The 17,410-nt window shown below is 31.8% G+C and overlaps 1 protein-coding gene across 1 annotated transcript; it reads right to left on the bottom strand.

Annotated features, from left to right (window-relative positions):
* Positions 1-236: 236 nt before the first annotated feature.
* LOC143082495 (uncharacterized) lies at positions 237-12,251 on the bottom strand. Its single transcript, XM_076258189.1, has 12 exons — positions 12,096-12,251; positions 8,272-8,387; positions 7,375-7,507; positions 6,568-6,694; positions 6,016-6,231; positions 5,015-5,133; positions 4,342-4,474; positions 4,054-4,109; positions 3,229-3,422; positions 2,171-2,320; positions 1,505-1,648; positions 237-463 (listed from the first exon to the last, which is right to left on the bottom strand). Exons 1-12 carry the CDS (start codon positions 12,170-12,172, stop codon positions 309-311), a joined length of 1,620 nt encoding a protein of 539 aa, XP_076114304.1. The 5' UTR covers positions 12,173-12,251; the 3' UTR covers positions 237-308.
* Positions 12,252-17,410: the final 5,159 nt, after the last annotated feature.

Genomic DNA, 17,410 nt, shown 5'->3' with positions numbered 1-17,410 from the left:
AAGGATCGGTTATCAAACGAGCTTTAAAATTTTGACATTTTTAACTTGAGTTTTGTGTAATTTATTTTAGTCCCTAGAAATGTACTCGACGAAGGACATTCAAAGTCGTCTAAAATGATGCTTAATTTAAGTTAAGTATCGAGGTTACTCACATCAAATCAATAGTTTTCATACATATTATATTATACGATATTTCCAGAGCAACAAAAAATGGACAGTAGAAAATAAAAACTGAATATAGAACTGCATATTTTATTATTCATAAGTAAAAGTGACTTTGAAGCAACCGAGAAAATATCCAAATATGTTCACTCCTTTCTGGCAGAATCTGATGATGGAACATATCTTTGTACAATTCCAGCCGGATACCAACCATACTGTTTAGGCGCCAATCTATTCTCACGCACCCAACCATACGCAAAGCCATCTTCGTTTTCTCCAACTTTTTGTTTTATGATTTGACCTACAAGGGAAATAATATATCCGAAGATTTTTCATATGAATGAAATAAAATGATATAAAATGCACATGGTTAATTAAAGATCGGAAAAGAGCACAATCAATGTCTTTGCAGTCATGATGATACCTAAATATATTATAGTTTGGTTTACAGCTCGTGTAAAAGTCATATTATATTGGAAGAAGGAGCTTCACGTCGCCTCCTAAACCTAGAAATGGCTTCAGTTCTAGTATGATCAAGGATATATTTTAGGTTTTGTATTTTATTCATTTTTTAAAGGAAGGGTGACAACTCCAATTACTTAATCAAAATTTTACCGAAAAAGAATCCTAAGATAAGACCGACGACTTAGGGATCCTTTAAGTATTAACTCTTTGAAGTAATAATTTAGAACTGAAGAAAGATACTTGAATCATAGGCGGATCCAGGGGGGCCTGGGGGCCCGGGTCCCCCCTTTCGTGGGAAAAATTTGGTTGATTATATAGGAAATCACTGAAGCATGACTGGAGCGGGCCTCCCTTAGGTCAGTCATCGGTACTAACATAAATTTTGTTTTTTTTCTATGAATTAAAACATAACTTTTAAAACGTGTATCAATTCCTATACATCTATGAATACCTGGAGATACACTAAACTCGTTGGATGTGTACTGATTTTATATTGTAGCCTGGGAAAAAGTGATTTATCTTTTATAAGTTGTAACTGGCTTTGAACTAACTAATAGTAACCGTGAGTACTCTTATATATCGATATTTTGTGTCTTGTATTGTGCCAATCTGACGAGTCTAGTAGCTTTTATAGCTTATCATACAGTATTGGTTTTGCTTATTGTTGTTTTGTTCAGTGTTGAAGGCAGTACGATGACCTCAAGTTAATAGCTTGCATTCATGTCATATGGCGTCTGGTTGATATCTATTTCTTTGGCAGCCACCAATCAGCTTAGAAACAACGAAATAAAATTTGTATGAAAAAAGAAGAAGATAAAAAACATAATTCACATTTCAGGATTACATCACAAACTTTGCATATGTACGACAACCATACCTTTTTTAAAAGAAATTTGATCACCTTTCCCAGCGACAAAATCATGAATAGCAATGACCTTGAGATTTCTGATCATGCTAACATCGTCGGTATTATTGGTGTGTAACCGCTGATTGGTATTAGACCACTTCCAGCTAACATCATCTAGAAAAATAGTAAATATATGATATATTTTTCAGTTTTTTGCTCACATATATGACCCTTTAATAAATGAAATTTCTCGTTGGTACCGTCTTCAGATTCTTAGTGTCATTATCTTTAGGGGGCAAAATGTCTTGTTGGAAAAAGCTTTTTGAAGTTAAAAATATAAAAAGAAACAAAATAATGTTATTCGTATTCCGAAAAGCGGAAACCGTCCATTTGTTAAAGGAATGTGGCTTTTATTGTATTTTCTTGGCAATCTTCGATCTAAAGGTTCTCCAATATTGTTCTAAACGTATCAAATTTTTAAAAAGCACAATCCAGATATTTGCCATTGATGATATTGACCCGCAATAAATCTTTATCTAATAATTAAAGCATTTAGAGTCTTTTGATCATTTAAGGCCGCTACCATCTAAAATATTAAGGAAGGATAAAAAACTAGTAATAACTTACTTTTCGTCTTGATCATTTATTATAAGTACCTTGTAGTCATAACTACAAAATGTGTATTAACTTATTTACCGGCTTCATGTTGTTCCTCCATACAAGCGCTTGCCTCGTCACCAGAGCTTACACAGAACTCTTTTGTCGGAAATGGAGGTGGCATCTTACAATCACTATCAGGTTCATTTGGGATAACAATTGTCTCTATCTTTGATTCGAGCGACGAATCTGCAAGAATCAAGTTCAATAACCTTATTACTCAACCTTTGTACTCAAATCTGGTAAGGAAAAACTCTTACAGAAATATAAAGAACAGAATAGGTATGACAACTTTCTCCTTCTATCTGTCGGTCAATACTTTGTGTGATTTGAATACCCATATGAGCCTTAATCATACTTTAAACATTATTTAAGATTAAGTACAAATGTATTCAAAATCAAAATTTTGTTCAGCCATCAAAATTATTTATGATTATAAGATATTTGGATCGAAGGACATTACATACCAAAACATATTAAAACGGAAAGCAATTACATTGCTTAACTTTCTTCTACTTTTGTTAAGTATACTAAAATCGTCTTTTTCATTTTTTAGATCAAAATATTCAAAGTTGTAAAAATTTAATTGCAATTTAGAAACAGTCATCCACAAAGAATTTATATTTGGATTTAATGTTCGAAAATATGATATGGTCGTGGTGATAGAATGTGAGGACACTCCTTGCGAATATAATACAAAGTTATTACAAATGACACAAGTAAAACTAAATCCCTATAAACTTTTGGTGAAAGAGAAATATATCTAGACCATTTTGAGTCAATATTAACTTGTCTTTGATTTTGCATTAAAAATTGAGGATTTATTGCGCTCCATAGAATACTAATTTAAGATTTCCAGAAAACCAGGGGTTATTTTTGGAGTACCTCTGTTCGAAGGTCAGTTATTTTGTTAAAATGCTTTAAAGGTATGGTGAAAATTGGCATGTAAAAAGCAGTTACATGTAAAATTCAGGATATACCTGGTTTCTATGAAGTTAAACTTAAGGTAAAATATTTATTAGAAAGCTGTGAAAATTGCAAAATTTGTTTGAACAGATAAGGATTTTTAATTGGTGGTCTGACACCTAAAAGTTTACCGGAGTTTTCGGATCGTTGGCATCTAACCGGATTCATTCCTTTGGTTTTAATCGATTCTGAAGAAGAGGCACAGAAAGTTCCCACCAACAAATTATCACTTTCACTGCCCTCTAGAATCGTCTGCGTTTTCCCCATCATCGACTGTACTGCTTGTGAGTTGTTGATTTGTTCTTTCCTTGGAAGTGCACATGCGCTAAAAAAACATACTGAAAATTTCTTTTTGCATGCGCAATAAATAATTTAGATTTTTTTTATTAAAATTTGTTACAGAAAACGGTATAATGGTGATTCGTTTGTTTGAGTGTTATTCGTTTAATTTATTATGTAGCACAACTATTAGTAGTATCTTTCATTTTCAATCATCAACGGATCCAAAGATTAGACGGGACTACCGTTATCTGCATGGATAGAATAGAGAATGGAAACGGAAAATGTGTCAAAGAGACAACAACTCGACCATTGAAGAGCAGAACACAGCCCAAGGCCACCAATTTGTGTTCTACGCAGAGAGAAAATACCGCATCCGGAGTCGGGCTACAGCACAACACAAGACAAGATTAATTAAGGCTAGATTTTCCTGTTCGGAAAGTCTGTTTTTTTTATATCTCAATCCCCCCTATACCATATATGGGTATGCTTATGAAAAATGTATTCTACAGTTAGAAAAAAAATACCAAATTACAAACGTCTAGTGTCATCAAACTAGTTTTAAATGCTATTTCCTCATAGAAATGTCTATAATAAGTAAGGATTATGCAATAATTCTACCCTCGTTTCCATGGAATTTCACAGTATATAATTCACTTTCCACTACGGTACCTTACCTGAAAGTGGCGTCTTTTCTTGGCTCGATGTTGTGTTTCATGGGTGTAAACATTTCCTACAGAAAAAACCTTGGAGTTTAAAACAACGACGAAAAGATATATATGTAATATTGTTATAATTATATGCAGCATTGGTGTTTCTTTTGAATGATTTATGTATGACGAGGGTTGTTTGAAAAGGTAATATTAAATCTATTTTGAAATTTCTAAATTTTACATTTTTTTTAAAAATGACGTAGATAACAAAAGTTAAAAAGAATTTGGTTTTAATGAGCGATTTTAAAATACCTGCAACTCAAATATGTGACCTTTCTTTCTTGTGTTCGCTCTAGCCTCTATATCTTGTTTTGAACGTTCTATTATTTCCTCAATGCAGATGGACTCAAAGGAACCTATCATTTCACCGATCTCGGTCTTCCTCCTGCAAGGAAACAATAATCAATACTGAAGATCATTTTAACGATTTTGATTGCATCAACACCATTAGTGAATACCAAGGACAACGGTTGGTTTTACATTATAACTCCCCTAGCCACCACCTTACACATTTCAGACATTTTTGAGGTAAAATAACGTAAAGGTTATAACACTGTCATTGCTAAGCCCTTTGTGTGGGACGATTTCGCGATTCTCTTTACCTTTAACCCTTTTCATAAACTGACATTACTCATGCACGCATATATACAGACAAGACCATGTTTCTTTTGATGTATTGTGTTGTTGGGTTTCTGTCGCATTGAGATGTATTCAACGTCTTCGTTCTTCCAACAATCACAGACTCTAACAGATAGAACAATAATTTGCCTATCATTTCACAACTTCTTTCTGAAGTTTTATAACAGTTATGCATCAACTAGAGACATTGAATTTTTGGCTCAACAGATTATGATTTAGAAGCAAATAAGTTACGTTGAATGAGCTGATCTGAAGTGGAATACGTATTGTTTGTGTCAACACTTACTTTTTGTAACCATGATTAAACTCTTTGAACGCACAACCAAACTTTTTTAATTGAGAATAAATCAACTGCATTCTTTTTGTCTGGAGTTCTGTGAGTTCTATATATAACTTTTTCATATCCTGTAATAGAAGATAGGCGAAAAATACCAAAAGGACATACAAACTCATACGTCGAAAATAAACTGATAACGGCATTGCAAAAATATATGTAATCAAGAATGCGTCCCAAGTACACGGATTCACCATCCGCACTAACATTTTTCATGTTCAGTGGACCGTGAAAGTGGGATAAAATCTATAATTTGGCATTAAAATTAGAAATATCATATCATAGGGAACATGTTTACTAAGTTCCAAGTTGATTAGGGATCAACTTCACCAAAAACTACCTCGGCCAAAAACTTTAACCTGAAGCGGGAAAGATGGGCGAACGAACGGAAGCACATACCAGAACACATAATGCCCATAAATGGCGCATAAAAAAACAAACAACAGTATACACACACAACATAGAAAAACTAAAGACTGATCAACACAACGCAAACAAGTTTGTTGATAAATATTGCGCTATGATCTTTGGTTGTACTTTCAAACACGGGGGTTTATAAATCCATTCACTTGAAAAACCATAATTTATGACAAAGTCCCATGGGCCTCAAATAAAAAAAAAACTGTATACAGTATAAGCTTTGCAAGAGGTTCAAGAAAGAGTGTATAGTTTATAGAGAATAACATGTAAAAAATCTTTAAAGACTAGAGAAAAGTGGTCCAAAAAGTAAAGAAAAGACAATAATCATATGCTAATATATAAAGTGGAAAAAAGAATACGGTAGTTGAGACACCTGCACCCTTTAGATCTTTCTAGAAGATACCACATGTGATTGTGTCAACGTATTTCGACTCTTTATTTATTGGTAAGAGAACACTGTTTTCAAAAAGCCAAAACATAATGCTTTAAATATTTTCTCTTATCTTAAAGTTGTTCACTAGACGAGAAATTACCTTGTTTATGCTGGACATAAATTCGCTCAAAGCGTCTTGTTTTTTCTCCACTATAGATTTTTCACTTTCAATTTGTTTTCTGAGCATTGATAGTCTGTTAGTGAGATTATCCACCTTCCTGTGAGAGCGTGTAGACCGACGTACATGCGCAATTCGGCTTCGTTTGGATAACTGTTCTTCCAGCTCAATTATAGTTGATTTCATTTTTTCAGCACTCTGCAAATAAGCATACTTTTAACGATTTCTTGCAGTACAACTGTTATTACTGATTTCCCCTCAGCACATATATGAATCTTAAAAAGTTTGGAAAAGTTGTCGTATTTAATTCGTCTAATTGTCAAACCTTGTATTTCTATCAAATTCAAGTAAATCAATCATATGATCAAGTGATTTGAATACAAAAAAAAACAATAAATAAATGAATACATACACTTCCATAAATGACACCACTTCTTGTGCCAAAAACAAAACAACAAAAATAAGTAACTAAAACAATTGACCCCCCCCCCCCCCTCTTCAAAAAAAAAAAAACTAAAAGAAGAATTTCTTTACCACTTTCTTTTTCTGAATATCAGAGTCGTACTGTACTCTCTTTCTATTAAACATATAAAACTCCTTTTCTATATCAGACAGGAGCCTTTCTTCTGAACTTTTAGTTATCTTGTTTAGTCCAATTCCTCTGAAATAAAGATAAATATATGCAAAAATATTGAACAAAAATCCGTAAAGGTAAATAAAAATACAACTTCAGCTTCATAAATTGAATATAGTGATATAATAACTTCAGACCACGGTTTTTTGGTAGAGATTTGTGTTGCTCGGTCTTTAAAATTTAATTTTGTGTTTTGTGTATTTTCGTTTTGTTTATTTTGGTCGTTTCTCTGTGTTTATTTCTTTTGCCATCACATTGTCAGATGATCTCAGATTGTTTTTCGACATACTAGTTTGAATATCGCTTTGGCATCTTTCACAACTCTATCAAAAATATGAGACATACTCTTTTGTTACTAGAGTTAGGTAATCGATGTATAGCTCTTCGCACGCTTCTTTTTCTTTAACTGTACTTTTATCCTTGGAAATTGTCTAACATTTTATTTCGAACTAAAATCGATGGATATTGTCCTTTGAGGAATTTGAATACTAGCATGTATTTTTTCGCAACTTTATACTTAATAGAGTAGGGAAAATTATAATTTGCAAAAGTTGTGTATGGTCCACCAATGCATACTAGTGGAAATTATGCCTTTATAAAATTTTGTGTGGTCCATCAGTCTGAGACCTATACAACATAGGGTAAAGTTGAAACAATATCTTTGTATAGTTTTTCATTAGATCTATACATAATAGGGGACACTATACCTTTGTAAAGTGGAGTATGGTCCACCAGAACACATCAAAGCATTATGGACATTTTGATGGACCTCTGTCGTGCATAATGCTTCTTTCACTAAGTTTTTCAATACTATTTCATCAGTAAAATCTTTTGCCTTTTCTATAACAACAATAGTGTCAAGTATTTTAAGGCAGAAATTTGTTGATATTTAGAAAAAAATATATTAAAAAAAAGAACGCCAGATTTTACAATACATCCTATATATTGGATTGTCTGATAAAGTTTAATCATTCCGTTAATAGCAATGAACATTGATAAATACAACTTAATAAGTGCGTAAACAAACGCCGGTATTGCAAATGCCAACCCGTATTTTCTTGCCTATAATTTATCAGTTTATCATATCAGTCTTTAGTTTTCTATGTTGCGTCTTGTGTACTATTGTTTGTCTGTTTGTCTTTTTATTTTTTAGCCATGGCGTTGTCAGTTTATTTTCAATCTATGAATTTGACTGTCTCTCTGGTATCTTTCGCCCCTCTCTTATTTTAGAATGTAATTTCCTATAGTTTGACAAGTTTTTCACCAATATTTTTTGCGATCCATGTTTAGTCCTCCCTCTTTATTCCAATCCGTTATTTTTTTGTTTTCTGTTTTTCTGTATACCCGCATGAAAATCGGTATAAATCCGGTCGCGAGAATCTGGTTGTGTTGAAGACCATTGGTAGCCCTTGGCTGTTGTCTGCTCTTTAATCGGGTTGATGTCTCTTTAACAAAGTCCCAATTTCCATTCTCAATTTATTTAGAATACATTACCTGATAGTCAGGATAGGAATCTACATGTATGAAAAATCTATCAAAAATGTAGTAACAATATTTTAAAATATATCATCTCCAATTATATATTGTATAACATATAATAATACCTAAAATTGGGGTTAACTTGCTTCCTGTAGATACCATCCATTCTTTAAGATGTCTGATGTACACCAATTCTATTCTCGCTCTTTCCCATATACTCAAACTCAATTCTTCTTGGAACCTATCACGTTGTACAATATTAAAACTAGCATTACACGATATCAATATATGATTTGCGAATCTTTATATACTATTCGTATGGCAAGCCGTTTTACTATTTATTCTAACTTCAAGATATCTAATAAACTTTATAAGATATCTCATATTGTTTATAAGATATCTCATATAGTTTATAAGATATCTCATATAGTTTATAAGATATCTTATAAAGTTTATATCTCATATAATTTTCTTTATAAGATATCTTTTATACTTTATGAGATATCTTATATAATTTATAAGATATCTTATATAATCCGGTTTTTATAAGATATCTTATAAACTTTATAAGATATCTTATATACTTTATAAGATATCTTATATCCTTTATAAGATATCTTATATACTTTATAAGATATCTTCTATACTTTATAAGATATCTTAGATGTATATACTTTATAAGATATCTTATATAGTTTATAAGATATCTCATATAATTTTCTTTATAAGATATCTTATAAATAATATACAAATATAGCCTTTGTATGAGGTCGATACAAGGATATATTGACTGAGGACGAAGTCCGAGGTCGATATACTTCTTTGGGTCGATATATCCTGTATTGACCTCATAGAAAGGCTATATTTGTTATATTATTAATTTCAGACCATTATGCATATTTGTATCAAAATCGTCATTTGATTTTGTTTGAATTTTATAGATATCATATTGTCTCCTTGACAATAACAACATATAAGTTGTTATTTTATATACTTTTTTTGTTTGTTTGCCTTGACATCTTATGTATTTGAAGATTTTTTTTCGTCAAATAATCGATCACAAATATCATATTAACAATATCCTGAAATTCATTACATGACGTCACAAAGTAAATCGGGTTTTCGATATTCTAAAAATAACCGTGCGATATGCTCTGTGCAATATGCTTTTTGCTATCGGCCATTTTTCTCTACCTTCGAAAATATAGTTTAACATGTGACTATCCCTAAACGAATCAAATTTGTTAAAATATACGAATTAATAATATTATATGAGATATCTTGAAGTTAGAATAAATAGTAAAACGGCTTGCCATATATTCGATTTCGAAATAATGATGCAGTATTATGTCATTAATATCAATCAGTCATACATTCCACCCGGATGAGACAAAAAGTCGTAAATCATTTTTCTATGATTATATGGATATAATTTAATTTTGGATGTAACGCGTCTTCTGATTGGCTGACGTTATTTTGTTATGAGCCCATAGACATAATTTAGTCATGTGACCGTGATTATATGGATATATAAGATAAAGTTCTTGAACCAATTTCTCACAGTTTTTCCTTTTTTATTACATGTATATTCATTTTACAGTTTTAAATTAGGAAATTGTTAATAAGCTTCAATAAAGAATTAACAATTTATTAAAATGTTTTTTTTTTTAAATACGCTTGAACTTTTTAGCATAATACGGAGAAAGAAGGTAAAAATGCATGTGATTTGTATATGGCATCTTGATAGATAAATGTCAATTGTTTCAGAAAAGGTATCTCTCAATTTTAAGGGCATACGATACAGTTACAGGGGAGGTAATGACGTACATTATTATTTCCGCGACTTCAAACTGTGACTTACCGGGAAAAGATGCATTTTTCGACTGATTTTTATCATTCTAACTGAATTAATTTGAAAACGAGTGCATGAACGACTTTTGTTTCATTTTGCAGGGAGATTATGTGAAACAAATTTTATAAAACTGTAAAATAGTGCATTTTTTTAATGTTGATATTAAATATACAGCAAAAAATACGTTTTTTTTTTCTCAATTCATGACTATTTGATAAATATGAGTTATTTCTGAATAAAAAATGCATAAGTTTTTAGGATACTTATGAAATACAGAAATTACAAATTATTTAACAAAAAAACACTTTGTGTTTATCTTTTTAAAACAAAAAAGTTATGGCTTTCTTTCGAAAGAGAAAATAAGCCACAAATCCGAATTTTGAGCAAATATACAAAATTTCGACTTCATTTAACTCAAAAAGTAGCACATGAAGGTATATTTTTTATTACATACATGTATTTGATTTAATCAGGCAAAATATAGCCGGGATGGAAATTTTCATTAAACTGTAAATACGGGATCAAAACTGTATCGTATGCTACTTCCACCCACCCAGCCTTTTTTCCAATATCGTGTATTAAGTAAATGCAGTATTGTTGCAATGGTAACACCAACGATATTGTTTTCATACACATGCACATATATGACACAAACAGTAAGATAAAAATAAAAGAAAAACAAGGGGAAATTATAAAAAAGAAGAGGTGGTATGATTCCCAATGAGACAACTCTCCACTAGACCAAAATGACTCAGAAATAAACAATTATAGGTCACCATACGGCCTTCAACAATGAGCAAAGCCCGTACCATTGGCCAAGTTCGGATGGATATCTAGAGTAGATTGAATTGACATGGTCATATATAACACCTGTTATGATTGGATAAAGCTTTTCCGCCATTAACACTCGAGGAACCCTGGTTGTGGCAGGGTTCCTAGAGATCGACTCGATATCCCGGATGTTATGACGTCAATCCAATCAAATTTGAATGTAAACATATTCAGAGTAGGGGCCTTGTACTTCCGGTAATCTAGAGACCTTACTCTTCAAAATTATTTACCGTTCATATGGAACTCTAGTCAGAACTCTAGTTCCATCCGAACTTGGCCACATAGTCAGATAAAAAGGCCCCGAAAGGACAATGTAAAACAATTCAAACGAGAAAACTAACGGCAAACGACAACCACTGAATTACAGGCTCCTGACTTGGGACAGGCGCATACATACAGAATGTGGCGGGCTTAAACATGTTTGCGGTATGCCAACCCTCCCCTAACCTGGGACAGTGGTATGACAGTACAAACTTTAAAAATCAGTTGAAAAAAGGCTTAACTCATCAGATTGACAAAAATACTAGTGGACGTGACCGGAAAAGGTGGTTGAGAATTACGAGTGTCAATTTTATTTTTTTTCGTAACTGCGTATTGCTACCGGAGATATTTTTCCGATCAAAACTTTTGTTCTCTTTCCACAGCTAAACCCGGTATGTATTTATTATTAAAAGAACAATACCTCAGTTGATTGTTGCTCTTCATCTTCGTGATTAATCAATGAATGGTCGTTTATGGGCTGAACCCGCAAAAATGTGTTTTTTTGGGTTTTTTTTTTTTTAATCAAGCAAGTCAATAATGTAAAAACAGTCTTGACAATTTCTTGTAAAGCTTTGTTTTTTTTTCAAACAACTCTTGAATTCAATTTTGTTTCTAAAACAACTTAATCAAGATTTTTATTATATTTTTGTAAAAAAAAATTTTCAGTTCGATGCTGCGACAAATTATCTATTTTTATTCCCTTTAGAATCGAAAAATTCTTTCCTTCAAACAACCGCAAACCTTGATAGATTAAAATTATTTCATTAAAGAAAAACAATGTTAAAATTTTTAGCATAAACTTTACAATCTTCATGATTGTATTAAAATTACCGCCCTTAACCAATTCAAATAGGCACAAGCATAGCAAAGAAAGAAAAAAATATGCGTGTGAAAGTAAAAATGAGATACGTTGTATTACCCCTGTAAAAAAACTTTATAATGTAGAATCTATGTAGTACTATTTTTTTTTTCTTCAAAAAACATTAAAACGATATATTCAAATACCTTAATGTTTGTTTACTTCTTCTAATAGCCTCTTCTACTGTAAGGAACGGCAACGCCTCTGCTTTTTGCATTGCCATCACTGTACGTACGAGTCCATTTATCTAAACAATAATCGTAACGTAGACGGTTGATTTGGTGATGTCATGACGTCACAATAGTGGAAAATCGCTGATCAGTTTTTGTCGTGTTCTTTTTTTTAATGTCTTTGCATTTCAGAAATGTAGTTGTATAGATATAGATGGTATAATGCACGAAAACTGACAATTACTCGAAATTTTATGATTTTTTTTGGGGGGGGGGGGATTAGCGCCGATAAGAAACTGCTTTTTTTTATTTTAACGATCGTATACATGTATTACTGGTAAATCATAAAGCCCTGCACGATAACACGAATTACTTAAAAACTAACATAGATATAAAGATTTGGTTTTGAAGTTTGGTTGAATCTATGGAATAATTATAACGGGATAGCACATCTTCATTTTAAGATGTTGTTTACCGTGCCCAGAAATTTAGAAACGATCCTGGTAAACCTATCGAGCCTTCCAATAAACTTATTCTAAAAGTTTACCAATTCAACACTGTAATTATATCATTGAATACTGTTTTTCTATTGGTATTAATATTGATTTTCTTATCAGCAAATTAAAACCAAACTAAGAATTATTGTTATATACATTTACACATTAATGAATCTACAATCTGTCGATACCGGTATCTTGGCATTGCACAAGGTCATGTTTTTCTCTGACTGTTTATGACATCTTTATACACTAAATCCACTGGATGACGGATGTGTACTGATTGATAATTTATTCTCAGATGCATGCTTTTTTTTTATTAGTTGCGGCTTTGAACTAGCTGCCAGTACTCTCAGACCTGTACTAAATGTCTTTTTTTTAACGTTTGGATACACAAATACCCTGCCACGTTCACTCTGTGTTTTTGTTATTTTTGCGATATATTATTGTATTTGTATCTATCTGATGAATTAAGCCTTATCATCAACTAATTTTTGAAGTTCGTTCCTATGTTGAACTGTTACACCACTGTCCCAGGTTAGGGGAGGGCTTGGATCCAGCTAAAATGTTTAACCCATCACACTCTGTATGCATGTGCCTATCTCCAAGTCATGAGCCTGTATTTCAGTTGTTGTCGCTTGTTGACGTGTTACATATTTATTTTTCGTTCATTTGTTTTGTACATAAATTAGGCCTTTTGTTTTCTTGTTTGAATAAATAACATTTGTCATTCAGTTCGGGGTCTTTATAGCTGACTATGGGGTATGAGCTTTGCATTGTTGAAGGTCGTTCGGTGACCCATAGTTAGTGTTTTTCCGATGATCGGATTAAGTCGGAAATCAGTTGGTTGGGCCTGGCGATGTCGATAATCGATTGGGATTTTGTTTAATCGATTGTCGTTATAGTTTCCGGACTTTTAGCTGATCAACTTCCGGTCCGTTTGCGGTTTGCATTTTACAAGCGCCGCCAAACAAATAATAACAAAAAATATCAGGATCGACGACAATAACAATGTCAAACATTCTATAATTAAAGACATAACCAATTTCCTTCTTTATAAACGTGACAAAAGCATTGACTATTAATATATTCAGATTGATGGAATGTTATTTAAAATAAATAACTTTGTATGAAATAATTTCTTTCAATACCCGTACTTGTTACTTGAGCATGTTGAGAGCGTACATAAAATCATTCCGATTTTAGACAAAATAATTTTTTTGCTTCATTATAACGTGTTGCAAATTGCCTTTTATTAATGTTTTATCCATTTGTAGCATCAAAAACGTCATATTCCTTTCCAAATTGCTTGTCAAACATCCTTTATTTTTGTAAATTTTCCGAAATTTGTCCGCCATTTTAAAATATAAGAATCACGAATCGGATACGGTTCAACTATGTAATAATTCCGCATTCTTGCAATTATAAGTTCAGACGTACGAATGACACAATTGACAGAAAAATAATGATCACAAAAGTGAAAAAAAGCATTCTACACGGATTAACAGACATTGGCTTAATCCCCTTTGTTTACTGTATATAATTCAATGCAAACGCATTGTTTTATTTTTTTCTGTTAATTTTGAATTTCTTAAAGTTAAAAAGTTTATATAGATCTTTTCTTAACTAATGTTTAAACAGCTATGTTATTGAAATTTTAATGTGATTTTCACCATTGAAATTTAGAAATGTTATTGTGACTGTTGGTAATTAATGTTGTAATTATGAGATAAAATATGTGTAATCTGAATCTTGATTCTTATTAATTCATTGTTTTAACTGCTAAATAAATAGTTATCAAAGGTACCAGGATTATAATTTAGTTTGCCAGAATATGAAAAGGAAACAAAAGATCAAATATGAATATACAAACTCTGCAATGATATGGAATATACACATTAGACATGTACAAATTACAATGAGACTAAATGCATGATTTCATTAAAAAAGGGCAAGGTATTATGATGCGATTATAACCGATAGTCAGTTGGTTGCTGTCAACCGATTGTAATAGATAATCGGTTGGTAATTTCAACCGATTATCCAACACTACCCATAGTTGTTAATTTCAGTGTCATTTTGGTCCTTTTTGGAGAGTTGTCTTATTGACAATCATGTACCATATCTTTTTTACATGCATGTTAATTCTGACAGAATCGAATAACAGCAAACAGCAATACTTGATCTGTTGCTGATTATCATCTCAAGTTCAAAGTTTGGTGACTCTGTTGAAAGCATCGGTGAAAATATTTTGTTCGTCGTTTTTTTTTTTGTCATAATTTTGTCAGTCTCTCTTCATTTTGTCCATACAGATACAAGTACTATATATAATACATGACGACCGGTTGTAACTAGCTATATATTTATTTTTCTTTAGTAAGTATTACTAAATAATTACGCAACGCTGCATTTTCGGATCTCCTCCCAAGATCAACTTCTATATACAATGTGATGAGACATTGATGTATATAATCTATGTAAGAAAGATCAATTACTGTCGTTTTGCAGAGAATGAGGAAGTTCAGGAGCAGTACAGTACGCTCGTGTTTGTGTATCCTTTTGTCAGAACAATTATAATCAACATAACTAGTGCATTTGGCACAATAACAAATCTGTTTTATCTAACGTTGAGCTATTTCATGATATTTTGGCTTTGAGGTGGGTGATATTTTGTTCTGTTCTGTTTCGAAAGTGGTTGACTTTATCTTACAACAATAAGAAGTACCAAGATATGTAAATTCTTGTCTATTTTCTTTACGTTTGATGCACCGTAGACTATCTAAAATAAATACGAATTCCACGTGCATCAAAAGTTTGTAATTATCTTCCAATATATCTCCCTGCTGAAATTTAATTATTGTATTTGCGTTGTTGAAACCACAAACATTTTGTTTTGCATTCTTCCTGGAATTGTTTTCGAGAAGAAATTTATTGAGTTGATGTACAGCGATTAATGCACCATAAAGTGCACATACTTTACTGCTTATTTTATCATTGATGTAATGCAAACATATTTTAGTATCATCGTTAGATAATTTAATTTTGGATGTAACGCGTCTTCTGATTTACTGACGTTATTTTGTTATCAGCCCATAGACATAATTTAGTCATGTGAACGTTTTTTTCTTTATGGTTTTCTACAGTTTAAAATGGAATTTAGAATTAAATTATAAGAAATAACTAATATTTTTTCTGTTTATTCGAAATAACATAAAAATGTGTGTGCGCCACATTTTTTATGTTATTTCGGCATAGACAGAAAAAATATTACAATCATTCCTTGAATAACTTTCAACATGACATTTTAATTCAACCAATAATTTATGAAATGTTCAATATATTTGAAAACGAAAACGTTAGCCCTATACTGCACTAAATGGGATTATTATAGAGAAACATTCGTTTGTACTATCTATAAAAAATAAATTGCTGGTGCAGATCCAGGATTTTCAAAAGGGAGACAACGGAAAGACAGCATTAGATGTGGCACTAATATTTAGCTCTTTTAGGGGCCGGGTATCCTGCTCCACTCTAAATCTGCTTATGTATTCAACATGTAATGGTTTTCTATATAGAAACCTAAATATATGCCAAACCTATCTGACGAAAACCTGTAACTTCGGGCTTAATGATTAATTGTTTTGTAGCAGCCTGGACTAAATTCTTAATTTTTTAACCATGAATTTAAAAAATGTTTTAGTATATATTTGTATTTTAGCACTGTCTTCAAATATGATTGGTTTCGTATCAATTACAAAAGTCTTAAATAGTCGTGAAAATTTGAGCATTTGCTAATTTCTTTTCGTATATTTATATGTGTATAATACGATACTAGCAACGAAGGGCTATGAGATGTTGCTTTTGACTTTGATGTAAGGTTGCACCTCCATGTTCATGCAGATTTTCGTAAAAAAAATCATTATGGGATCGAAACTGTATCGTAAGCCCTTTATATACTTAACCCATGAAAGTAAATATCCCGCTTACACTGGACAGTGAGTCATTAAGTACTGTTTACTACATTGTACTGTTTACTACATTGTACTGTTGCTAGTTTGTAGATCTGCTAAATGTTGCGAAAATCTCAATATATTTGGTTTTTGGTTAGAATTTTCATCCCATATAAAAATGAGGAGATATGGTATGATTGCCAATGAGACAATTATCCCCCAATGTTCAAATGAAGTGGACCATTTCACCATCATATATAATAATGAGGAAATGGAATAAACTGTTTTCAAGATTGGTAAAAGTTATAACGAATTAATTTTTTTTTTTTTTTGGGGGGGGGGGGGAGGTACTAACAAGCTACTCCACTTAGAGATTGTAAAATCGTTTACTACTGTTATATTGTCAACCGACACGGCGACGCAATATAGATAATACTTTGATGTATACATAAATAAGGCCGTTAGTTTTCTCGTTTGAATTATTTTTTACATTGTCATTTCGGGGCCTTTTATAGCTGACTATGCGATATGGGCTTTGCTCATTGTTGAAGGCCATACAGTGACCTAGGGTTGATAATTTCTGTGTCATTTTGGTCTCTTGTGGAGAGTTGTTTCATTGGCAATCATACCACATCTTCTTTTTTTTTATATTTATATGTGTATGTGTTTTAAATTGTATTGAATAGGCAATACTGGTATTACATCTTTCAAATATGGAAAATTTTGGCAAACATTAACGCTTCAAATTATTTTAATAAATTTCACTGAACAACACATTTAGTGGTCACCGTGGTGGTGTCACATTGTATTTTTCTTTTTCATTTAAAAGATTACTTACGAATAA

Source organism: Mytilus galloprovincialis, chromosome 7 (assembly GCF_965363235.1).
Source record: "Mytilus galloprovincialis chromosome 7, xbMytGall1.hap1.1, whole genome shotgun sequence".
Classification (NCBI taxonomy): domain Eukaryota; kingdom Metazoa; phylum Mollusca; class Bivalvia; order Mytilida; family Mytilidae; genus Mytilus; species Mytilus galloprovincialis.
This window is presented reverse-complemented; position numbering and strand designations above follow the sequence as displayed.